This window comes from Saccopteryx leptura, chromosome 1 (assembly GCF_036850995.1).
Source record: "Saccopteryx leptura isolate mSacLep1 chromosome 1, mSacLep1_pri_phased_curated, whole genome shotgun sequence".
In the NCBI taxonomy this organism is placed as follows: Eukaryota; Metazoa; Chordata; class Mammalia; order Chiroptera; family Emballonuridae; genus Saccopteryx; species Saccopteryx leptura.
Genome location: NC_089503.1, coordinates 335624466 through 335649738, shown reverse-complemented (window position 1 = coordinate 335649738; position 25273 = coordinate 335624466). Strand labels below are relative to the sequence as shown.

Sequence of the window (25273 nt, the reverse complement as noted above, 5' to 3'; positions counted from 1 at the left end):
ATGTAGTTCTTTTAGCAACCTATTCATGTCTGAGAAAAGAAATCAAAGTATTCCCACAAAACATAATTCTATTCCTGATGATCTCAGATTTTACGGTAATGAAGTTAAAACTCCACCTTGCCTAAGTAGTCTCAAGAATAAGTAAAATGATAACATTTAAAGTATCAGTTAATAGTATTCATTGACTATTTAAAAGAGAAGCTTTGCAGGCAAGGATGAGTCCAGCTTAATGGCAGTCCTTATGTTCCAGAACTTCAGAAGAAGAGGTCAAATCCTTGTTTACGGTGTGATTCCAAAGTGTACCTTAAAAGGAAATGGTCGTCCCAGGAACTTCTGCAACTTCTTTATACCAGTGAAGGCCCCAGTCGGGCTCCCCAAGCAATTCTGAATGTGTTCCGAGATGGTCTGAACCTCTCTGTAGTACCTTCAGGAGAAAAAGGGCAGAGGGGAAGGAAAGGGACGGTAGGAGATATCATTTACATTGTATATTTGATTTACATTCAAACACCCAAGGGGAATAAACCAAAGTAAAGTAAGAAGAAACAGTTTCAATTCCAAAGTGTTTTTTCTTTAACATCAAGTCTGTCAGGGGTCTCAAACTCGCGGCCCGCCGAACAATTTTGTGCGGCCCGCAGACTAATCCACGAAGTTCGGATTTGAGTCTTACTTGTCCTCATGGTTCATCAGAAGTCGGGGGATGTGACGGATCAAATGCTTTAAAACCCAGTGCCAGTGAAGGGCGAGCAGGGCCAGGCCTGGGGCATCCACTTTGACTGTGTCAGCCACTGTCCAAAACCGGTCCCGCCATCGCACAGAATCCAAGATCTGAAAACAAAGTAAACCAAAACTGATCACAGACATCTCCCAAAAAAGACACAAGGCACAGACTTCAATTTTATTAATCAATATACAACATATACACATGAAAGATCCAGCATTCCACTGGAATAACTTTAGGAACATTAAGACAGTCAGAGAGGCAAAGATCTATCCTCCTACTATTTAGAAGTTCAGAGCTATTACATTAGACAAAATGGAACTATTGGGCCCCACAGTATTTAGTCTTTCACCGGCAGCGTAGGTGAGCTCAGGTTAGTCTACTTCCTTGCTAATACTTTCTACTGTTAGTGATTTTAATTTTAGACATTCTGGTGGATTTGCATTTCTATTTCCTTGGTAACTAATGATCTTGCAATTTTCAAGATCTTACTGGGCATTCACATATCTCCTGAGAAGCATCTACTCAAAAACTACATTGCTTACTTTTTAAATTGGGCTGTCTTATCAGTTTATTTACATAATTTATATGATTTATAAAGAGCCTCTCCCAGTGTTTTTATTTTTTCTTAAAGTTGTCTATTAAGAACAGAAATTTTTTATTTCGATGGCATTTTATAAACTCACAGGTATATATACATCTTTGCCTAGCTTCAAATTATGAAGATTTTCTCCTGTTTTCATTTAAATAGTTCATATTTTTGCTTCTATCATATATTTAGACTATGACCATTTTGAGGTAACTTTTCTATATAATGTAAGGTAGGGGCAAAGGCTCATTAATACTTTATTATATGGATGGACATCTAGTTGTTCCATCACCATTTGTTGAATAGACTCTTTTGCCCCAGCAAATGACCTTTGCACATCTGGCAAAAACAATTAACAACAAAATCAATTGACCACATATGTGAGCGTCCATTTCTGGCTTGAAGCCCAAGGTCGCTGGCTTGAGCAAGAGATCGCTGGCTCAGCTGGAGCCCCATGGTAAAGGCACATATGAGAAAGGAAGCAGTGAACAAGTCAAGTGCTGCAACAACAAACTGATGCTTCTCATCTCCCTTCCTGTCTGTCCTTCTATCTCCCTCTCTAGAGAAAAAAACAACAACACTAAATTAAATCCATGTGACAGTGATAAGAAGACTTAAGTAAATTAAAATGTAACTGTTAAAATTCCAATGTCCAGCAATACATACAGAGATAAATAAGTTGTAGTATATACATTTAACGGACTATTACTCGGTAATCCAAAGGAACTCTTGATACAAGAAACAATATGGATGCATCTCAAAATAGCTGTTTTTAGTGAACAAAGCCAGAAAAAGAAGAATATATCCTGTCTAATTTCATTTATAGAAAATGCTACCATAGCAGAAGGCCCATCAATGGATACGTTGTCGGGGGTGTGGGCAGGGGAGAGGAAGGGAATACAAAGGACATGAGGAAAGGATTGAGGGTAATGGATACATGTTTGTTGTCTTGATTGAGGCAATGGACTCACAGGTATATACATATAAAATTGTACACTTTAAATCCATGTCATTTGTTATATGTCAATTATACCCCCATAAAGCTTTAAAATGTGTATATATTTTAAACTGTTAAGAACAATTAAATTTCTGAAATAATATTTGACATATAACAACATTAGTCTTACCCCTAAAAATCTTTGTGCCAAGACAAATGTTGCTATTTAAAACAAAAACAGGTACATTTCTCCTTACCTCAATGACGCTGGCATCAGACACCATCTCCTGGGAGGACTGGACCCAGAGCAGGATTAGTGCATCACAAAGTTCAAAAAAGGCAGCAAGATTGACCACAATTTCATGGGGCAGACTGTGATAGCTCTCTGGATCTAGAGTTGATATAAATAAGAACATTCTATCAGATTTAAATTAATCTCCGGACATTACTAAAATTAACTGTTATATGAAACTTAACATTATCCCCAGTACAAAGGTCAATTCTGAAAAATCAATCGAAAGCTAATTCTTTGCCTACCATTATTAAGCTTTGCGGATCAGGCATGTAAACCTATAGATGTTCACAGTGTCTTAATGAAATAAAGAAAATTATAGAGTACAATGCATATTTAAAACAAGTATTTGTTTAAATACAAAATGAAAACTAAGTGTATATATATTTCAGTGGATAGAAAGCACAGTTATGAGAAGATATAAATGAATGTAATATTAACAGTAGCAGCTTTAAAAGCTGACTTCTGCAATTTTTATACAGTTTGAATTTTTTCCCAACAAGCAGGGACAGTTTTTCAATTTAAAAGAACAAGAGGGAGGAAGAAAGAACCTATAACCCAATACTTATGAGCATATGCTTTTTGAGCTAACAGAGCTAGGTTTTAAGTTCTAGCTGTGACCCGGAGCACCTACCTCTGTGCTTCCCTTTCCCCTTTTATCCTATGTGGCCTACATGGCGTACAGTTGTTTTAAAAAGTAAAGGAAACCAAGGACATGGGTTTTTTTTTTTTGTATTTTCTGAAGTTGGAAACGGGGAGGCAGCCAGACAGACTCCTGCATGCGCCCAACCGGGATCCACCCGGCACGCCCACCAGGGGCGATGCTCCGCCCATCAGGGGCGTTGTTCTGTTGCAACCAGGGCCATTTTAGCGCCTGAGGCAGAGGCCACAGAGCCATCCTCAGTGCCTGGGCCAACTTTGCTCCAATGGAGCCTTGGCTGCGAGAGGGGAAGAGAGAGACAGAGAGGAAGGAGAGGGGGAGGGGTGGAGAAGCAGATGGGCGCTTCTCCTGTGTGCCCTGGCCGGGAATCGAACCTGCACGCCAGGCCGATGCTCTACCACTGAGCCAACCAGCCAGGGCCACCAAGGACATGTTAAAAGCAATTCATCATTAATACTGAATAAGGGGATATGTTTAAAATCAGGCCAGCAAATCAAAAGAAATCAGTAAAATGGCAGCAGATACTGAGTATGTCTTTTAACTTTGGCAACGTCTTGCTATCAGATTGTGTAACTGAAGAACATGAAAGAAAATGTTCTTACCTTTATGGAATTCAAAGGACATTCTCAAGACACTATTTCTTAACTTTTTGCCACCAAAAGAAACTAAATTTGCTTCAGTAAAAATTCGTTTTTCCCGGTCAAGATATATGATTGTCCTGAAATAAGATTCAGTAACGATAAATCAATATTGGTGAATAATACTTATCAATCACATCCTCTATCTGCTGAATTCTGAGAATCCTTGAAACATCAATGTCTTTGAATCTGACATTCTTCTCCTGCTTCTACAAATTTTGGATGAGAGAGAGGGGTCAAGTTGTAGGGAAGAGGACAGATGGCAGGAAAAAGCTATGACTAGGTAGATGGCCAGGCCTCATTTCTGTTGCTCTGCCATGATCTGAAAAACTGCAGTGGGAGCCCTTAAAAGTGGGCATCATAAACTCAACCCGAGCTTTTAGAAGTCCCCTGGGGAGCTTGAGGGGGTTATTGGAAGAGGAAACAGAGGGATCTTTGAGTGCTAGTTATATACCACATGCATGACTTCATTTTGGGAAAACTCATCAAAACCTTATATAGTCATTAAGTGCACTTTTCTGTAGTGTGCATTATGCTTCAATTATAAAATTATTTTAAAGAATTCATTACACTGATGGCCAATTTAAAAAACCTGATGTTCATTACATTAAAAAGTGAGGAAAGTCCAGTTTACGTATCAATTAGGTAAGTTCACATGTGAGTGTGAATGCAAGCATGCAGGTGCTACAGACATCTCTAGCATTTGAGGATGTGAACTGATGTGAGAGACAGATGGCTGAGAAAAGAACATGTGAGTCAACAGGAAAGTGAAAATGGGAGGAGCTGCAGGGAATCACCACCAGAAAATAGGAGAATCATGACTATCCAATGATAAAAACTAATTATAAAACAAGTCCCACCATTAATGCTAAACTGGCACATCTATTAAAGCACTCTATTCAATTATTTAGAACTTGCTAAAATTATATGAATTTTGACATCACAGCCAGAATTCCCTCCCTGAGCACAGAGCACAAGGAGAGTGGTCACAGGCACTCACGTCTACCCCCAGCACCGCATAGGCGCAGGAGAGCTCACACATCTAAGTGGACGGGACAGACTCAGGGGTAATCTGGAAGCCACAGCGTACAGTGAGGCAAACAACACCCAGCAGGCTTCACCTACTTGTTTGCAATAGACTCTAAAAGGGCAAAGAGCTGCTCAGACTGGTCCGTTTGTGGGTCAAAATCCATTGAACTTCTAAAGATGTCCAAAACCTGCATATTCCATCGAGGGTCCAAAGGGATCACAAATTCATCTGGTTATTTAAAAAAGAGAGAGAAAGAGAGAGAATGCTGGAGTTAAACTCCTTGCCTAGCAAATTTCTGTTGAAAATTTTCAGTTTTAATTTGACCACATTCAGTCCTGATGGGGAAGAGGCGGCTCAGAGAAATGCTGGCCTCAGCATATCATACTGTAGTAGAAAAGAAGGGTGCGACAGCTTTTATGCTATTTCCTTTCTAAACGAAAAATTCTAACAGTCCTGAAAATTCATTCTACTGCAGATATATAAAGGTAATCATTACTTGAACATAAACGTTTTAACCAATGCATTCACTTGCTCAGATCCTACCATAGGTTGGAAGAAAAATTCATGGGCTTAACTACCCTTAAGTGAGAGTGATAGGCAGACAGGCAAACAGGCAGGCAGGCAGGCAGGGAGAGATGAGAAGCATCAGCACCTAGTTGTGGCTCCTTAGTTGTTCACTGCTTGCTTCTCGCACATGCCTTGACTGGAGGGGCTCCAGCCGAGCTAGAGACCCCTTGGCTCAAGCTGGCGACCTCAAGGTTTTGAAGCTGGGTCCTCAGTGTTCCAGGTTGACGCTCTACCCATTCTGCCATCACTAGTCAGGCAACTACCCAATTTTTTACCATTAAACACAAGAAAACTAACTTACATGGCAGAAAATGAATACATCTCATTATCTGCTTTCAGAAAGAAAATAAGCTTATTTCACTTGAAAGCCATTTCTTTATAATAATAAAATGTGGTTGCTGCTGACACCTCACTGAGCTCCTTTGCTCAAACTCACCACTTTTTCTGCAAGCAGCAGTGATCAGCCTCTGACCAGAGGGAGGAAGGTTAAGACAAAACAATGGTAACATTAATTTAAAGGTAGCAGAGTAAGCCTGACCTGTGGTGGCGCAGTGGATAAAGTGTCGACCTGGAACACTGAAGTTGCCAGTTCAAAACTCTGGGCTTGCCTGGTCAAGGCACATATGTGAGTTGATGTTCCTGCTCCTCCCCCCATCCCCCATTCTCTCTCTCTCTCTCTCTCTCTCTCTCTCTCCTCTCTAAAAAAAGTGATTAAAATCTAAAAAAAAAAAAAAATGAAAAACAACAGGTCATAATGAAGGTAGAGTAAGATGCCAGCACTTTGTATTTTTTTCTAAAGCAAATGGCTAATGGTGTATTCTGACCAACATCAAATGAAGATGGGGGGGATTAAAAATCTGTTTCTGTAAAAATGCCCTTATTTTTCTCTTTAATACTATGTTCAACCAACTTTGTATTATTCTGTTCCAGTAAAATCTGTTATCTCACTCGTTCATTTAAAAAAATTCTGACTACTTCCCTTGATTAAATAGGTTGGATGGCTATTTCTTCCATCATTATGATATTATAATTTTTTATTTAAGGCTTTATAACTTTTATCAAGGTTTTATATTTTCTGAAGCAACTGATCCTATTGTTTCACTTTCAAGTCAGATAGCTTCATAGTTTAAAATTCTTTCTGTTAAGTTTAATAGCAGAATATGTAAGCAGAAGGGACCCCTCGTAAATTAATTTAATTTCCATATTTTTCAAACACAGAAGCAAGTATGAATGACGGCCCCCAAACCAACAAGCCAGTTTGCGGCTGAGTTGGGACAGAAACCCAGTCTTCCAACTCCCATATTTCTCCCATCCTTTTTCAAAAACTGAAGGATAAATGGGTAGTTTCAGACAAAGAAATGGAATTTGCATCTGGATGGTCTGAGTCTTCTAAAAATGCCACATTACAGTGGCAGCTCTGAGAGGTCTTTTCCCCATGAGCTCAATAGACAACTTTCCTAAACAGTGGTGAGAGCTAGAAATCAGATCAGGTGCAGTACCTGTTATATTTGGCTGTAATATCTTGATGACATTACTGATCCCAGCTGAGAGAGGGTTTGAGTAGAATTTTCTAAGAGATGCAGCACTGGCTTCCAAGTGAATCTGGATGGACTCTGTGGAGGAAGCAGAAGCAAAGGTTAGTATCTAAAGCAGGCTGTACAACTGAACTTCCTGCAGTGGAGAAAATGCTCATCACTGCACTGTCAGAGTAGCCACTGGCCACCTGTTAGTTATCAACACCTGGAATGCGGCCAGTGAGACAAAGGGACTGGATTTTAGATTTGGTTTCATTTCAATTAGTTCATATCTACCTTTTTGTTGTTGTTGTTGTTTTTTGTTGTTTTTTTTTTACAGAGCCAGAGAGAAGGATAGACAGGGACAGACAGACAGGAACAGAGAGATGAGAAGCATCAATCATCAGTTTTTCGTTGTGCATTGCAACACCTTAGTTGTTCATTGATTGCTTTCTCATATGTGCCTTGACCGCGGGCCTTCAGCAGACCTAGAGTAACCCCTTGCTTGAGCCAGAGGCTGGTGAGCTTTTTGCTCAAACCAGATGAGCCTGCGCTCAAGCTGGCAACCTCGGAGTCTCGAACCTGGGTCCTTCCGCATCCCAGTCCGACGCTCTATCCACTGCACCACCGCCTAGTCAGGCAGTTCATATCTACCTTTTATAGTGACCTGTGGCTAGTAGCTATCATATAGAACAAGGCAAGTGACAATAATTATGCAAATTCTCTCTTAACAGTTTTAGACAGATCCCATGTACTACAATAATATACAGATGCACTGGCTTATCTACAAGTTCTCATAGAAACTGAATTACTTTAGGCAACAAGTTCTACCAACAAATTCCTTGTCCTGTACATTACAACCCATGTGATATGTTACTGTTGCTTTTTCCTCTTTTAGAATGAAAAAAGTATAAAGAAATTAAGCTCAGCAACTCAGAGCACCTGAAATGAGCAAATCTCTTACGCATTTTTAGAGGAAATGAATTTACCAAAAGCAACACTTTGCCCAGATGGTGTGCACAGCAGCAGTACAGAAAGCAGAATATTAAAAAATAAGAATAAAAAGTAACACAATACAGTGCACTCCCTTTTTAGACTCAATAGAAAGGTGGACAGACCCTACATGCTAAGCATTACACGGGGAATGAAGTTTCTATTGGGACACATCTAAGGGCAGATGTGTTCATTTTCTAACACCTACACCAATAGTAATGCTAGGTCACAAATTTCTTGCCATGAGCTCTCCCACATGTAATAGTAGCAGTACAGTCACAAAATAACACAGATGCTGAGGCACTAAGACAGGATAAGTGCACATAAATTCACTCATACACATTAAGGTTTTCTACTCACCAAGCCCCTGTGGTATATTCTTGGCTAAATGATAAAGCCACTTAACTCTGAGCATCCAATCCTGATTGGATGCTCTTTCTAGGAGCAACTTAACAGCCATGGCCAGAACATCTGGTTCATCAATCCAAAGAGTATCCACTTCGACTGAACTGAATTTCAAACTCTCGGGATTGGAGGACTGTAGAATTTTCTCTAAGTCTGGCAAGGTAAGAGGCTGAATTCTGAAATTCATTGGAAAAGGCAAAGTCAGTACTAGAATAAACTTTCATTTTACATTTCAAAGAACCAGGAAAATAACTACAAATAATGAATCAAAGAGGTACTGGGAAAGGTAAGTCCCCTCCAAAGAGGACAACTGAAATATACAGCGAATGAATAACGAATAGGGAGCAACATCATAATGAACCTATGACAGCTGGGTAATGAATGGCCACATAACATTCTGGGCTAATATTTTAGGTGACAACTATTAGCATCAAAACAAACAACACAGGGAAGATGCCGGAGAGACACACAGGCCATGGCTCTGCTAACCTTGCCCAGCTGCTTGTTTTCATGCTCAGCCTGTTGAGGCAATACACCAAGATCTGTCCATCACTTCGTACGGTAGAGAGGTGAGAATCTTCCACAGCAAAGAGAGCTGAGGGCAGAGAATCTGGCCACAGCCCCATGGCAAGAATGGAGCTGCCCCAGGTTTCATGAGCTCGCAGAGAAGAAACATGTTTCTCCAGTAAAGCCTGCATGAGCTAGGATAAAACACATGATATATGTGCTATTACCAAAACTTACATTACAAGCTAACTTCTACTTTTTCTGTTGATAAATTTCAAGGCTGTAATAGTTACATTAAACCTAAAGTGCCTGGAACCAGACCTCTATTACAGAATAACTGCCGTGGTCCACTCACTTAGGCCATTCAAGTTATTGTCAAAAAAGAATTTCCTTGTACTAAATAATGTGGAGTTCTACAACTTAGAAAACTGTTGTCTGAAACACTTCTTGGTACCTTCTGGTTTGCTGGTGAATGCTGAGAGCGGACATATGCTCCCCAGCAAGCATCAGAAAAAGCTCTGTCCAAACTCAGCCCTCGCTGCAGGTACTGCACAATGAGCAAGGCCGTCCGAATCAGAGTTGAAACAGATGATGTTGGACAACCTGTAAAGAAAAAATACTGCCGTCTAAGAACAACAGCTTCTGAAAAATCTCCAATGAAAATGGACAAATTTCAACTTCACATCAAACTTCATTCCACTCAAGTCCACCCAGATACTTATTTTAGAAAGCCTTCTAAGTGGTTCTCACTAGACAAAATGATCTGTAGCAATGCATAGTCCTTCCCTCTTATCCCACCTGGCCCCACTCTCTGACAGTACCTTGTGGGGAAGTGATGACTCACAAGTGTGATAAAGCTAGTCACATGCATCCTTAAGTTGGCACACACTGAAGGTGTCAAAATGACCATGGCCTCATCAAGACCATGGGCTTTGAATCCAACGACCTACTTTCAAATTCCAGCTGTCATTATTAACTGTTTGACTTTGATGAACTACTCAACTTCTCTTAACCTTATCTATAAAATATAAATGTATGCCTTGCAGAACTAATGTGAGGACTAGATAAGCAACCAACAATGTACCTAACATAGTTATTCAATAAATAGTACTCCACTTATTACTACTATTATAAGTACTGCTTTTTCTTGTACACTCACATTAAAAGAAGTAACACCTATCTGTTTTAAACAATTCAAAGTTCCCTCTTTATTACACTTTTAAAAGAATCAATAATGATCATGAAGATATGAGGAACAAACTTCACAAATCTCAGTGTCTAAAGCAGTAATCCTCAAAGTGTGGGCCTCTGATTACATGCACCAGAATTACCTGGGAAGCTTCTTTAAAGAAACACAGGCATTATTAGCCCGTGCCTCATCCAGATCTGCTAAAACTCAGCTGGTAGAGAGGAGTACCAGAATGTCCTCATTTTTGTGGTAACTTCTATCTCTACGTACACTAAATGTGAGCATTCCTGGCCTGGTAGTCAAATGGAGTCCATGTGCGTTTCCACGGGAATAAAATCCTGCTGAGCCCTAGAAGTCAAGCACCTCACCTACAACAGTGCTTTGGGTCTCTCTGTGTAGAGCCAAGAGGATGTCACACACACTGTCCCCCACCAACCCAAGGCTGTGCAGCAGAACTTTCAGATCCAGGTCATCTGGGATGCTCCCATCCCTTTCTCCTGAAATGTAGATTTCAAGTCCACGATTCCTCATAGCTCGGGATATTTCTCCATGAACAGGATCCATTGAGAGAAAAAGTCTAGTAACACAATAATTCAAAGGAAAAAAATTAAAACCCCAGCGCAACCAATGGTGCAGCTCAATCTTATTTGGCTCCTCTTCAGGGAGCTTGTCGAGGGATACACCAATAATCAAGTCTGCTACTGTCACCTATATTCTATCTTCTAGTTCCAAAATGCATCAATACAGCAAATCAGTTCTCTAAGCCTATATTCCTTAGGAACTAAAGATTGTATTTCCAGTGCAGCTTTAGTGCAATGTGAGAGCTTCAAGACTCCTATTTTCAGATATTCCCCAAATCAGGCAGTGATAATTCATCCTTCTAACTCACCTACAGAGAACAGAAAAGGAACCACTATGTCCTCCTGAAACAATTAGCTTCATATAGTCAACATCCAGTAACACATGCATCCAGCTGACACCTCCAACACGCAACGGCGAGTCCCTGCTGACCCTCCCACACTAAGCCTGCTCCTTTGCCAGTCTTCCCTTTCTTAATGAACCACACTTCCACTTACCCACCCCATTACTCTGCCAGTAACTCAGGTGTCATCCTTGCTTCCTCTTTTTCTCAACCCACGAGTCCACGGGCAAGTCCTATTCATCTAATCATCCTTAGTACAACCTCTCATTATCTCTTCTCTGAACTACTGCAAAAGGCATGCAACTGGTCTCCCTGCTTCTATCTACCCTTCACCCCCAGCCCATGGCAGGAACCCCGCCTTTCTTGTTTACTGCTGTATTTCCAGAGCCTGGCAAACAGGAGAGCCTCAGTAAATCATGTTTACTCAATCAATGAATGGGTAAACATTCTTATGACTGGGTGTGTAATATATATACTACCTAAAAAAGTTCTACTGAATGTCTGCCTCTGCTATAGAGGCTGTCAGATTCTTAGGCAAAAACTTAAAAGGCATAGATACCTGAAATTGGGATGTGGTGCTATGGTGGGAGTGGATCCATCTATCATTCCTCTCTCACTAACAGTGAGGACGCCTCCAGGTTCCAGCAAAGCATTCAAACGATCCAGCACTGACGGGCTGCACAGACAGAGTTAACAGTGGACAGGCTGACACGCTGCCTGGACTCCCTTTCCCTGCACAGGCCTCCCTCGGCTCCTGACCCACGTCTTCTTTCAGCACAGATCCCGTCCCTGTATAAACGTCCCCATCAATTCCCGTTTTCATTCCCAAGACACATGGCCCAGAGATCCATACACAATAAAATCACAAAATAGTTGCTGAGTAAATAAAACAAAGGAAAATGACAGCAAGTTCCCTGAACTGTAACTCCTTCCTCTTTACCCTCACCTCTCCCCCACTTCCCAACATTATCAAATCCATTTAAAGGTAACTGGATTTTGATTCAAAACATTCTGAAAGATGCTTCAGGTAGAGAAACACATACAACCTGTAGTCACTTTTGTTAGGCTGTGTAACCACAGCAGTTTTATGCTTGCCCTCATTCCTTACTTTAGAATCAAAGGTGATACACACACTGATGCACGTGCACAAAAGGTTAGCCCTGTGTCAGATATTCCATTTCAAAATCCTGCACTCAAGAATGACTGGTTTGGGCCTGACCAGGTGGTGGCGCAGTGGATAGAGCGTCGGACTGGGATGCGGAAGGACCCAGGTTCGAGACCCCGAGGTCGCCAGCTTGAGCGCGGGCTCATCTGGCTTGAGCAAAGAGCTCACCAGCTAGGACCCAAGGTCGCTGGCTCCTGCAGGGGGTTACTCGGTCTGCTGAAGGCCCGCGGTCAAGGCACATGTAAGAAAGCAATCAATGAACAACTAAGAAGTCGCAACACGCAACGAGAAACTGATGATTGATGCTTCTCATCTCTCTCCGTTCCTGTCTGTCTGTCCCTGTCTATCTCTGCCTATGTTAAAAAAAAAAAAAAAAAAAAAAAAGAATGACCAGTTTGGTCATTCTCATGTTCAATAAAAAGGTGTCCAAGATGGCTGGAAACGTAATCCAGTTTGTCAGCCACTGCTCACTAAAATCTTGCAGGTATCTAATTACCAACTACCACTGTTCACCACAGGAAGTGGTCTACAGAATATGGCTATAGATGTGTTTCTAGTTAGGAAGCAGTGGATTAAAAATAATCTGAGTTTCTACTCTGACAAGCATTCACAAATTTCAATCAGGCTCACTTGTGACTGGGCAGAAGGTCCTTACTTGCAAAAGTTAACGTTATCCATCAAAAGCCAATCTCCAGACTTGAGGGCCTGCACCAGCATGCTGTCAACCCACTCAAAGGTGCCGTGGCTGCTGCCACTGGAGGACTGCACAAGCTTCACCCCAAAGCTTCGGAACTCTTCCACGAGTTTGGCAAACTCTGAAATGTCACCATCACAGCATTTAATTTCAAACCAGGACAATAACAACAACCAAAACTACAAGTTTATTCCAAGAAAGCTGGAAATTCCTGGCCCACTTTTTTTTAAGTTTCATAACAGAGTCAATAGGAAAACACTTTGGGGGCAGAAAATACTTCTTAATGGCTAGACACAGGCGACTCGAGGGTGATAGGGAAGATAAATAATCTTTATGTGCTGTAATTTCTCAAATGGCAAAAGGGAAACAATGCCTCCCATTTATTACTGCATTTATCCCAAACAAAAGTGCTGATAGTTGGCACGATACGATCAATGTCATTAAACTGGGCTTCCTTTAAAATAAATAATCTTATGATAATAGGAACACAACTGTTATTTGGTGCTTTATAGTTTATATAGCACATCTCTAGAAATCTTTCAATTGCTCCTTTTTGTTAGAAATTGTTTTTATGGCCCTTTTTCATATCACAAGATAACATAATTAAATTCCTGCTTCTAGCCATGAGGAAGTAATGAAATTTAGATTTAACAATGCACTGTTAACAATTAGAAAGACACTGAACGGCAGCCACACAGGGCTGTGGTACCTCTGGAAAGCTGCACCACAACATGAGGAAGTTTCTGTTAACTGAGGAATTTCTTCCACGTTATACAAAATTACTAAACATATCAATTTAGAATTCTATTCTTCAGTTTAAAATGTCCAATTTTCTGAGAAACTATTAAGTCTTCTTAAAAGGCCAACAAACAACAGACCAGCTTTACACACAAGTGATTAATCATTACAGCTGGTTATACACACAATAACCCTCCAGCTCAGAAGCCAGCGTCCTCCCTGCTTGCTTTGTTAGGATCACCAATTGTGGACACAGTACATCGGCTTCGGTTTTCTTTCCAAGACAAAAACTTTCAAATTTTAAGTGTGAATAATCACTAAATTAATTTTCTGAAAAACTATGGGCACTGCATTTACAAATATATTATTACCTAAGCCCTGGCTCATTGGCTCAGAGGTAGTGTTAGCCCACTGTGTGGAAGTCCTCAAGTTTGACTCCCCCTTCTCTCTTTCTCTCTCTCTCTCCCCTCCCGCCCCTCTCACAGCCATGGCTACAACGGTTCAAGCAATTTGGTCCTGGGTGCTGAGGATGGTTTTATGGCCTTGCCTCAGGTGCTGAAATAACTCAGCTTGTGAGCAACGGAGCAGCGACCCCAGATGGGCAGAGCATCACCCTGCAGGGGGCCTGCCAGGTGGATCCCGGTCGGGAGTCTGTCTCTGCCTCCATGCCTCCCGCTTATTAAAAAAATTAAAATTGCCCTGGCCGGTTGGCTCAGTGGTAGAGCGTCAGCCTGGCGTACAGGAGTCCTGGGTTCGATTCCTGACCAGGCCACACAGGAGAAGCGCCCATCTGCTTCTCCACCCCTCCCCCTCCCCTCTCCTTCCTCTCTGTCTCTCTCTTCCCCTCCAGCAGCCAAGGTTCCAGTGGAGCAAAGTTGGCCTGGGTGCTGAGGATGGCTCCATGGCCTCTGCCTCAGGTGCCAGAATGGCTCTGGTTGCAACAGAGCAATGCCCCAGATGGGCAGAGCATTGCCCCCTGGTGGGCGTGCCTGGTGGATCTCGGTCAGGCGCATGCGGGAGTCTGTCTGACTGCCTCCCCATTTCCAACTTCAGAAAAATACAAGATAAATAAACAAATAAAAAAAAAATTAAAAAAAAAATATTACCTGTAAATGGACACTGTATAGACAATGGTAAATGTCTGATAAACACCCAAACACACATACCTGCCTTGGAGAATGAGTTGATTTTATTGTTGAGTCGCTGTACAAGCAATAATACTGCTTCCAGCTTGTTGACAACCTCCATTGTGACACCTTTACCATCTTCTCCAAGACACTTGGGCTTATATGTCAGAAGGAAATGACTCCAGGACCGCAGGACGACTTCTGCATCCTCAGCACTGATAAGGAGACTGTCTCTCAACAGCGCCCTCACAGCTCTCTCCACCTTCTCCAGAAGCTGCCTCCAAGGCCGAATAAGGTCAACCTGAAATTCCAGGGCACGTGACTTCATAACAGGCACTTGTCAGAGTCAAAGACTACTGCTTACAGTGTCCACCAACACAGAAGACGATCACGCATCACACTGCTCACCTGCTCAAATCCACCCAGAAGCTCTGTAGTATCCATTGCACTGTTCATAGCCATGATCTTTAACGTGTGACCAGTAAGTTGTGCCAGGAGTTGGACCAGACTGGTCTTGCCCACAGAGGCTGGACCCACAAGGATGACCATCCAGCTCATCTGCACACACTTCATAACTGACTCCAGAGACGGTAACGACTGGTGCAGGAGTGAGAGCGGACGACGGGCCGGGGGAGTAACATAGCAGCCCCGGGAAAGGACTGAGTAGCCCAGCTGAAAAAGACAAGCCAGTGAGACGTCACAAGTGCGCCTGGCAGTCAGAGTGGAAAAAATCAGAAAGTTGTAAAAAAGAGCATTATCCTGGTCTCCTCACCTGAACGTTATAGGGAGTGATGTGAAACAGTCTGGTTGCCATGTATGGGTCTGAATCTGAACTAAACACATCCTTAAACACAGAAATGACCTAAAGGAAGAAGATGGTACAATTAAAACAAATCACTCCACCAAATTCGAGTCAAAACTTGTGGAAAAATACTTTTAGAAAACATGCACAGTAAATCAAGTTACCATACTGTGAGAAAACTAGTCACAAAAAGGATAGATTACATTTATTTAATTCTTCAAAATGAAAGCAAACTGGAGCTCAAAAAGAGAGCAATCACATAATCTCAAACTATCTGAGACTCCAGTGAGAATGTACCATAAATTAAAATAAAGCCATGGATACTAAGGCAAATCTGGAGATAAAAAAAGAAATGCGTTCATCATTCAAGATACAACCCAAAAAAGCCTGACCAGGTGGTGGCACATTGGATAGTGTCAACCTGGGACACTGAGGACACAGGTTTGAAATCTCGAGGTCGCCAGCTTGAGTGTGGGCTCACCAGCTAGAGCGCAGACTCATAGACATGACCACATGGTCACTGGCTTCAGCTCAAGGTCACTGGCTCAGCTGAAGCCCCCCCAACCCAGGACAAGGCACATATGAGAAAGCAATCAATGAACCACTAAACGGCCTCAACCACAATTTGATGCTTCTCATCTCTTTCCCTTCCTGTTTATCCCTTAAAAAAAAAGAAAAAAAAAGACACAACCCTCCAAAATAGGCAGAAGAGAACAACACTATGAATACTATAAAGAACGGCTATTTCTTGAGTGCCTACTACATGTCAAACATTATAATGGGTGCTCTAATAGAGATTATTTCTGTTTCTTACAGCCTTACAAAATTGGTGTTATTTCTATTTTATAGAAATGGATAACAGGATTCACAGGAGTGACACATGATTTGCTCATGGTTAGTAACTGATTTCAAATCTAGCTGGTCTGACTACAAAAGCACTGTTATCCTTGTAAAAATTAATGTAAAATGACAACCAAAGTTATTTCTCTGATTATTTACATTTAGTTACCATTCCTTAGTACAGTGTTTCCCAACGTGGGGCCCATGCCCCACAGGGGGGCAATTCGATAGTTAAGCGGGGCAATTTGAAAATGGACTCCACACGACTTGAACTTTCGCCCCGGGCCATTTAAATGCAATGCTAGATATCGGTGCCAAATTTAACAAAAAATGCAATTCTTAAATAATTGCGGTAAATAATTATTAAGTATAATTTCGTTTGACGAGACCAAAATATCAACTGGGTGATTGGCGTCGTCAAGTAAACTTCGTCCTGGGTTCACCGCGGAGCGTGCCGTCTGCCGCGGGGAACCCTGGACATTTTAAAAACTCGCTAAACAACGCAGTTATTCTCACCTAATTGGCCCATCACAACTTCTGTAGCGTTTCATATCATTCAGTTGGTGTTAATTTGAAATAAGTGTCAGTCAAAACTGTTGTAAAAGCTCGTTGATTTAATAAATATACATATATATTGTATAGATATAATTGGTAAGTATTTGATTTTATTTTTATCAATATTAAACTCTTTATTAAGTACTTCTTGCATCGGGGCTAGAAAGCACTAATATTTTATAAATATTATTGGGGCTATAATAGTGCATGCACGACAATTTTAATTTTAGAAGCATAACTTTCCAGAAAATTTTGTCAAGTGGAAAAAATATAGATACCTTTTGATTTGCGGTGGTAGTGTAGTAAATGTGTTATATACATTTAAATAAATATGAATTTTTAGTATATGTTTACTCTATGTCACATTGAATATATTTTAACACATATTTTAATATTAGTTTTTAATTGATCTTATTTTTATTTCTTATAGCCCATAGTAAAATGAGTGGTGCAAGCAAGAAAAAAACTCGTCAATATTCGGAGGAATATTTAAAATTTGGGTTCATACCCACTGTTCACGATGAGCGGATTCCTTTTTGTCTTTTATGCCAGCAAGGCTTGACCAAAGAATCAATGAAACGAGGTCATCTTGAGGCGCATTTGAAGGTGAAACATAGTGCTCATATTAATTCAGATTTGAGTTACTTTAAAACTTTAAAGAAAAATTTTGAAAAAAGAACATTAAAGTCTCTATTTACTGCTCATACTTCAACTAATAATCGTGTTCTTGAGGCTAGTTATCAAATTTCTTTATTCATCGCTAAAACTGGAGAAAATCACACTATAGGAGAGAATTTAATAAAACCGTCAATATCAGCATTTCTTAAAATGGTTCTTGAAAAAGATGACAAAGATGTAAAAGCTATGCCACTCAGTGACAATACTGTTAGCAGAAGAATAGACGAAATGAGTGAGGATATTGAAAAACAACTTATTGAAAAGCTGAAAATAAGAAAATTCTCCTTGCAAATGGATGAATCAACTTTGAGAGACAGTGAGGCAGTATTGATAACTTACGTAAGATATATTGATAAAGGACATTTTGCTGAAGAAATGTTGTTCTGTAAAAGGTTAGAAAGCACCACTACCTCCAAAGATATATATAATAAGCTAAAAAACTACTTAGATGTCAATGATATACCAATGAAAAATAGAACATCTTGTGCTGCAGATGGTGCTCCCAATATGATGGGCAAGAAAAATGGCTGCTTAAAATTGATGAAAGATGCGAATTCAGAAATAATTCTTGTGCATTGTTATTCATAGGGAAAACTTGGTAGCTAAAAACATCTCGCCTGTTCTGAATGAAGTATTACATACAGTAATAAAGTGTGTTAATGCTATTAAAGCTAGTGCCAAATGTGAGCGTCTTTTCAAGCTATTTTGTGAAGAACAAAATGAAGACCATGTGAGATTTTTACTTCATACTGAAGTCAGATGGCTATCTAAAGGAAACTGTTTGAAAAGATTTATGGAACTGTTTGATACTCAGTGATTTTTTAAGCGACAAACCTGAAATGAAGTATCTGTTAACAATAGATGGTAAAGCATTTGTGAGTTATTTAGCCGATATCTTTGAAAAACTAAATATATTAAATAAGCAACTTCAAGGAACAAATAAAACTCTTGTCCATGCAAAAGCAAAGATATTTGGTTTCATTACCAATATTGAGTTATGTCAGAAACATATTAACAACAAAAACTTTAAACAGTTTCATTGGCTCCAAAAATGTGAAGTAACTGATACCGCTTGACTTGTTATTGTCAATCATTTGAATATTCTATCGGCTGATTTAAAAGAAAGATTTTCTGATTTAAAACAAATTGATTTCCCAACATGGATGATGCAGCCAATGTTAGTGGATTTGTCTGATATATCAAATATGCAGTATCAAGAAGAACTCGCAGAATTGCAAAATGATGAGTCAGTTAAAGCTTTATTTAATATCAAAGGAGCGATGGCATGGCTTTGTGAAGAAACAGAAATCAAATACCCAAATTCAACCAAATGTGCAAGAAAACTATTGCTACCGTTTCCATCTTCATTTTTAGCTGAATGTGAATTTAGTGCTGTAAATGATTTACTGGTAAAAAAAAAGAAATTGGATGAATATAACACAACGTGGAGACTTGAGGCTAAAGCTAACCAAATTGGAACCTAATATAAAATCTCTGTGCAGCAAGCATCAAGCGCAAGGATCACACTAAATTAAAATAATAAATTAATATAGAAAAATCTGTATTAAAATTATTTGGAATTTAAATTTGTTTTTCATTATATGTTTTGAAATTTTACTTACTGTGTTTTGCTAACAATTTCATAGTGATTTCTTCCTAGAACCTGTCATTTATGTTTATTAAGTGAACAAATCAATTTTTTAATGTTAAAAATTATGTATGTTACATAGGGGGGGACATAAAAATTTTAGAAAGGTTAAGGTGGGGCATGGCACAAAAAAGGTTGGGAAACACTGCCTTAGTAGAAATACTGTTAGAAAACTTCTTAGTAATCTTATTTCCTTTTTGGTTTTCTTTTAAAAATCAAAAAGGAGGCCCTGGACGGTTGGCTCAGTGGTAGAGTGTTGGCCTGGCGTGCGAAGTCCCGGGTTCGATTCCCAGCCAGGGCACACAGGAGAAGCGTCCATCTGCTTCTCCACCCCTCCCCCTCTCCTTCCTCTCTGTCTCTCTCTTCCCCTCCCGCAGCCGAGGCTCCACTGGAGCAAAGTTGGCCCGGGCACTGAGGATGGCTCCATGGCCTCTGCCTCAGGAGCTGGAATGGCTCTGGTTGTAACAGAGCATCGCCCCCTGGTGGGCATGCCAGGTGAATCCCGGTCGGCTGCGGGAGTCTATCTGACTGCCTCCCTGTTTCCAACTTCAGAAAAAAAAAAGAAATCGCCTGACCTGTGGTGGCGCAGTGGATAAAGCTTCACCTGGGAACACTGAGGTTGCCGGTTCGGAGCCCTGGGCTTGCCTGGTCAAGGCACATCAGGAAGCAACTACTACAAGTTGATGCTTCCTGCTTCTCCTCCTTTCTCTCTCTCTCTCTATCTCTCTCTCTCTCTCTCTCTTTCTTTCTCTTTCTCTCTCTCTCTCTCCCCCCTCTAAAGCCTGGCCTGTGGTGGCACAGTGGATAAAGCGTCAACCTGGAAATGCTGAGGTCGCCGGTTCGAAACCCTGGGCTTGCCTGGTCAAGGCACATATGGGAGTTGATGCTTCCAGCTCCTCCCCCCTGTCTCTCTCTCCCCTCTGTCTCTCTCCCTCCCTCTCTCTCTCCTCTCTAAAATGAATAAATAAAATTAAAAAATTAAAAAAATATTTAAAAACAACAACAAAAAACCCTATGACCAAATCCCTATGCACACTGCACATATCTTACTTTAAAGTGTAAAAAAAAAAAAAAGAAAAGGGGACAAATACAATATTTAAAAAAAAAATCAAAAAGTGTTGAGCAAAGGTGAGAAAAGGGGGAGGGGCTAATTAAAAACACCAATTTAGACCATATAGCATCAGGAGAATTCCAGCCACACAAAATATTTACACCAATGTACTTGTTTATAACAAAGTGGCAAATACTTATACAAATCATTGCATACTGAACTGAAGTCAGAAAAAACAAACAAAAATGTTATTGTAAGTTATGGGGATGTACAGTATAGTGACTGTAGTTAATACTGTACTGCATATTTGAAAGTTGCCAAGACAGACCTTAAAAGTTCTCATCAAAAAATAAATAAATTTTTGTATTATGTAAGGTGACAGTAACCACTTACTGCGGTAATCATTTTGCAATGTATACAGGTATCAAATCATTGTACTGTACACCTGAAACTAATATAATGGTACATGTGAATTATAGCTAAATATACATACTTATGTATTGATAAATACACATACATAAGTAGAGTATGGAAGACACTCGAGGAAAAAAAGATAAAATCATTATTAATGTCAAACACTGACTACAGGTCAAAATGCAGCACAGGAGAAAGTGCTCCTGTCACCTATTCCTAGGGTCAGGTGGTTTCTGGCTTTATAATCCACTTTAGAGCTTATCAAACTCTTCTCCCTAGTTAAATTTATAAATACTTTAACACTCTAGCTGGCTTATTTAGTTTTATAAAGTCAGATTCCTTTTATCTGAACTCTTCCAGCTTTTATAGCCTTTCTCCTTCTATTATTATGACTCCTACTATTTTTTCTTCTCCAGAAAAACCTATTTGGTCAATTATAATAATTCTGAATAAGAGGAGTGAGGGAAAACTTCCACAGCTTATAGTGACACGCTTTCTGACCAACAAATACCCAACAAATACCCAACAACTGGTCAATGTCTGGCCACAATGAACACCCTGTATCTAGTAAGAGAATGAAGAAATTTTCAGCCTTGGCCAGCTGGCTCAGTGGTAGAGCATCAGCCCAACATGTGGATGTCCTGGCTTCAATTCCTGGTCAGAGCACACAGAAGCGACCATCTGCTTCTCCACCCCTCCACCTTCTCTCTCTCCCTCTCTCTCTTTTTTCCCCACCTGCGGCCATGGCTTGACTGATTCAAATGCATCACCCTGGGTGCTGAGGATGGCTCCACAGAGCCACAGCCTCAGGTGCTAAAAATAGCTTGGTTGTGAGCATGGCCCCAGATGGGCAGAGCATCAGCCCAATCGTGGTTATTGGGTGGATCCCAGTCGAAGTGCATGCAGGAGTCTGTTTTCACTTCCTCTCATCTAAATGAAATTTTTTTTTAAAAAAATAAGAACACTAGTTGATGGTACATAAAGTATATACATTAATAAAGTTGTAAGCCTGATCATGCGGTGGCGCAATGGATAGAGCATCACTCTGGGACTCAGAGGACCCAGGTTCGAAACCCTGAGGTTGCCAACTTGAGCATAGGCTCATCTGGTTTGAGCAAAGCTCATCAGCTTGAGCCCAAGGTTGCTGGCTTGAGCAAGAAGTCACTTGGTCTGCTGTACCCCCCCAGTCAAGGCACATATGAGAAAGCTGTCAATGAACAACTAAGGTGCTGCAACGTAGAATTGATGCTTCTCTTCTCTCCCTTCCTGTCTGTCTGTTTCTATCTGTCCCTCTTTCTATCTCTGTCACACACAAAAAAATAATATAAAAAATATTAAAAAGTTGTATAAAGAATACTAGCAGAAAATTCTCTCCAAGTATAATGATCAAAAGCCACTTACACATAATAAATGAGTTGTTAATAAACTGACTTGAGCCTTAAGACCACATAACAAGGGATCTGGGCACTCAGGAGAATGAAATGTGTAAAAACCACAAGTACTATGGGATAGCCACAGCTTCACATGTCAAGAAGGAGGTTACTGCTTCTAATGCATGGATCTGTGCATTAATTAATTGTTTTTAAGCAGTTGTTATATGGCAGAAGGAATAGCAAAATGGAAAGGTCTGGGCCAAGATGTGGCTACATCAGTTGCTACCTGTAAGACTCCATGATTCTGAGCCTTGGATTCTCGTCTGTCAGAGGTCATGATATCATGACAGCACCTGCCACCACAGCTGTTGTGAGTATTCAGTGAGACTGGACTTTAAATACCACAAAGTAAAAATGCAGACATCTTTATAACGTGTTAAGCTGGGAATTCAAGTGTTATTTTCTTATGAAGGTATATTTTAGATTATCTTCTCTTTATATCTACTTACACTTTCTAGATAAAATACTTTGTAATTTGACACTTGTTTTAAAAACAGAAAACCCTCCTCTCCTACTGGGTATCACCTTTTCCTCCTGCTGCTGCTTCTGCCCTTTGTGCCTTGGAAAGACAATGGAAACCTAGTTCTTTATTACTGCAGGCAATACTGTTTTAGGAAAGTTTGTAATCTTGAGGATTTAAATAAGCGAAGTGTACTCCAAAGCAAACTACTCTACACTGTTCGGTCCTGAGGTAGGTAAATATATGATACATAGTCTCTTCCTTTAACTTCTAAATCCCAAGCAGCTTTACCAAGTTCCATATTATTTGTGAGTGTGCCCTGTCTCTCCCTTAGGAAGAAATCAACTTTCAGATGGAAAGACACACAAAGAGCAAGTGTGAAACTCACCTTTTCTTTGTCTCCTCGGGTTCTCATTCTTTCACCATAGACCAGAAACACATGCTGACCAGGATCGTAACACCCAGGGGACTGGTCAACCAGCATCAACTGACACCAGCGAAAAAGGTCCCGGAGGTTGAATTCCCACGGTCCCCCTTTTTGACCCCATTTCTTCTCAACAGTCACTTCATGATCAATCTGAAAAGAAAACGCCTTTATTGGAAAACACATCCCACCGCTAGAGATTGCATTAAGGACTTTTAACGTACTACAAATGCATACATAACCTGAAACAGAAATTAATAGGTTTGACTGAGATGTCTCCTTTCTCTGATCCAGACTTCTAAATGCCAGGAATATCCTATAAGCATTAACTTTGATATATATAAGGTCTACCGGAAAGTTCTGTCCGTTTTTGGAATAAAACAAAATACAAATTTTTCTTACTGTCAATAAACTTTATTAAATAATATAATTGCCATTATTATTAATGATTTCTTGCCAGCGTGAGGGCAAGTTGTATATCCCATTTTTGAAAAATGTTTTATCTTTTGATGCAAGAAATTGAACCAGTGCTTGTTTGATATCTTCTTCATTTTTGAATTTTTTGCCCTTCAAAAAATTTTGTAAAGACAAAAACAAGTGATAGTCGGAGGGTGCTACGTCTGGGGAATATGGTGGATGCGACAGACATGCTTCTGTAGCATTTCTTCCTTGTTGAAATTCGTATACAATACAGTAGCGTAAATGAACTTTATCAGTAGCCATGGGTACACTATCACTTCACACATAAGACTAACGTGAATCAACTTTGTTTTAATTTGCTACGTCAGTTATGAAGTGATAAAAATAGAGAGGCACACATGCACCAAATAAACGTGCTTACATGTCAAAACTTGTGATAGAAACGAACAGAACTTTCCGGTAGATCTTATACAATAGAACCCTGATTACTGTAACCTTCAGATGAATAGCTTCCCTCCCACTATAACCTTGCAGAATTCTCTGTGATTTTACCTTAGAGACACTGGTATTTTGGTAGTGTCCCATATTCAGGAAATGATATTCATTTATAACCAGGAAAATGAAACACAATTAATACAAATAGATACTTACCTGGTTGTTGAAAGCAACCATTTTCTTAACAATACTTTTGTCAATGGCTGGAAACAGAGTACTGGCAATGAACTCCATGTCAATTACTGTGAGGGGATCCACAAAGACCTATAAAATCCAAAAATAACATGGAGAGAGGCTATAGTTTCTAAAAACCAGAAATTTTTATTTGACATAAAAATAATACCTCAGAATCAGTCATATTTATGACTGATGAGAATCAGTCATGTATTTATGTTATACATACATATATACATAAATTTTCAGTTCTAGAAACTTCTTTCCTTGCATTTTAAGATACAGAAATATATAAAATCTTTGAAATATAAAGCCTCTGAGGTTTTTCCTATTAGCTCTACTCTACTAAAATGAATAAAATAAGATATACGCAATTTATTTATTTTTAATAAGTGAGAGGCAGGGAGGAAGGGAGGCAGAGACAGACTCTAGCATGCGCCCTAACGGGGACCCATCCGGCAAGCCCCCTAACAGGTAATACTTTGCCCACCTGAGGCCGTTGCTCCATTGATTGGCAACCAAGCTATTTTAAAGCCTGAGGCAAGGCCATGGAGACATTCAACGCCCAGGGCCAAACTGCTAGAACCCTGGCTGTGGGAGGGGAGGAGAGGGAAGGAGATAGGGTGGGGACTGGTGGGAGACAGGGATGGAGCAGGGTGGAGAAGCAGATGGTCGCTTCTCCTGTTGTACCCTGACTAGGAATCGAACTCGGGACTTCCACATGCCAGGCCAATGCTCTACTGCTGAGCCGGTAATTTCTTTTTTAAAGTATATTTATTTTTTAAAATTTCCTACCAAAATCCTGCATGGCAGGCATATGAGCATTCACTATAAATTGTTAAAACTTTTAATAAGCTTGAAATTTTTTATAATAAACTATTCTTAGAAGATACTTGGCAAATTCTTAATTATCAAGGGGCAGAGAAATTAAAGAAAGCTAACATCTAAAGCCATTTCTAAACTTCTAGATGAGCCAGACTTTGAAAAACAGATGTTAATTAAAATAATCGAGCATATGTACACACACACTCTATCTCTGCAAATGTGAATAAAGGCAGTAAATATATCAAATGTGAATTATGGTTGACTTTGGTATGAAGAATCTGGATTTTTAAATTCTTCATGGTAGTTTTCTGTTCTTTCCCACTTTAATTAAAATGTATTATTTTTAATGTCTTCATAGATCACACAGA

At 40.1% G+C, this 25273-nt stretch overlaps 1 protein-coding gene across 3 annotated transcripts in view; it reads right to left on the bottom strand.

Annotated features, from left to right (window-relative positions):
- MDN1 (midasin AAA ATPase 1) overlaps positions 1 to 25273 on the bottom strand; it is a 164887-nt gene that overhangs the window by 57326 nt on the left and 82288 nt on the right. For all 3 annotated transcript variants that reach the window (XM_066358873.1, XM_066358874.1, XM_066358875.1), the window contains 17 exons: positions 24063 to 24170; positions 22956 to 23144; positions 15459 to 15548; positions 15095 to 15358; positions 14726 to 14987; positions 12783 to 12942; positions 11522 to 11638; positions 10409 to 10617; positions 9306 to 9454; positions 8834 to 9045; positions 8300 to 8520; positions 6932 to 7045; positions 4961 to 5093; positions 3800 to 3915; positions 2502 to 2635; positions 668 to 825; positions 304 to 424 (listed from right to left, as the gene is read on the bottom strand). In XM_066358873.1, coding sequence (XP_066214970.1) covers positions 304 to 424; positions 668 to 825; positions 2502 to 2635; positions 3800 to 3915; positions 4961 to 5093; positions 6932 to 7045; positions 8300 to 8520; positions 8834 to 9045; positions 9306 to 9454; positions 10409 to 10617; positions 11522 to 11638; positions 12783 to 12942; positions 14726 to 14987; positions 15095 to 15358; positions 15459 to 15548; positions 22956 to 23144; positions 24063 to 24170 — 2757 coding nt within the window. The remainder of the gene's footprint in view (positions 1 to 303; positions 425 to 667; positions 826 to 2501; positions 2636 to 3799; positions 3916 to 4960; positions 5094 to 6931; positions 7046 to 8299; positions 8521 to 8833; positions 9046 to 9305; positions 9455 to 10408; positions 10618 to 11521; positions 11639 to 12782; positions 12943 to 14725; positions 14988 to 15094; positions 15359 to 15458; positions 15549 to 22955; positions 23145 to 24062; positions 24171 to 25273) is intronic.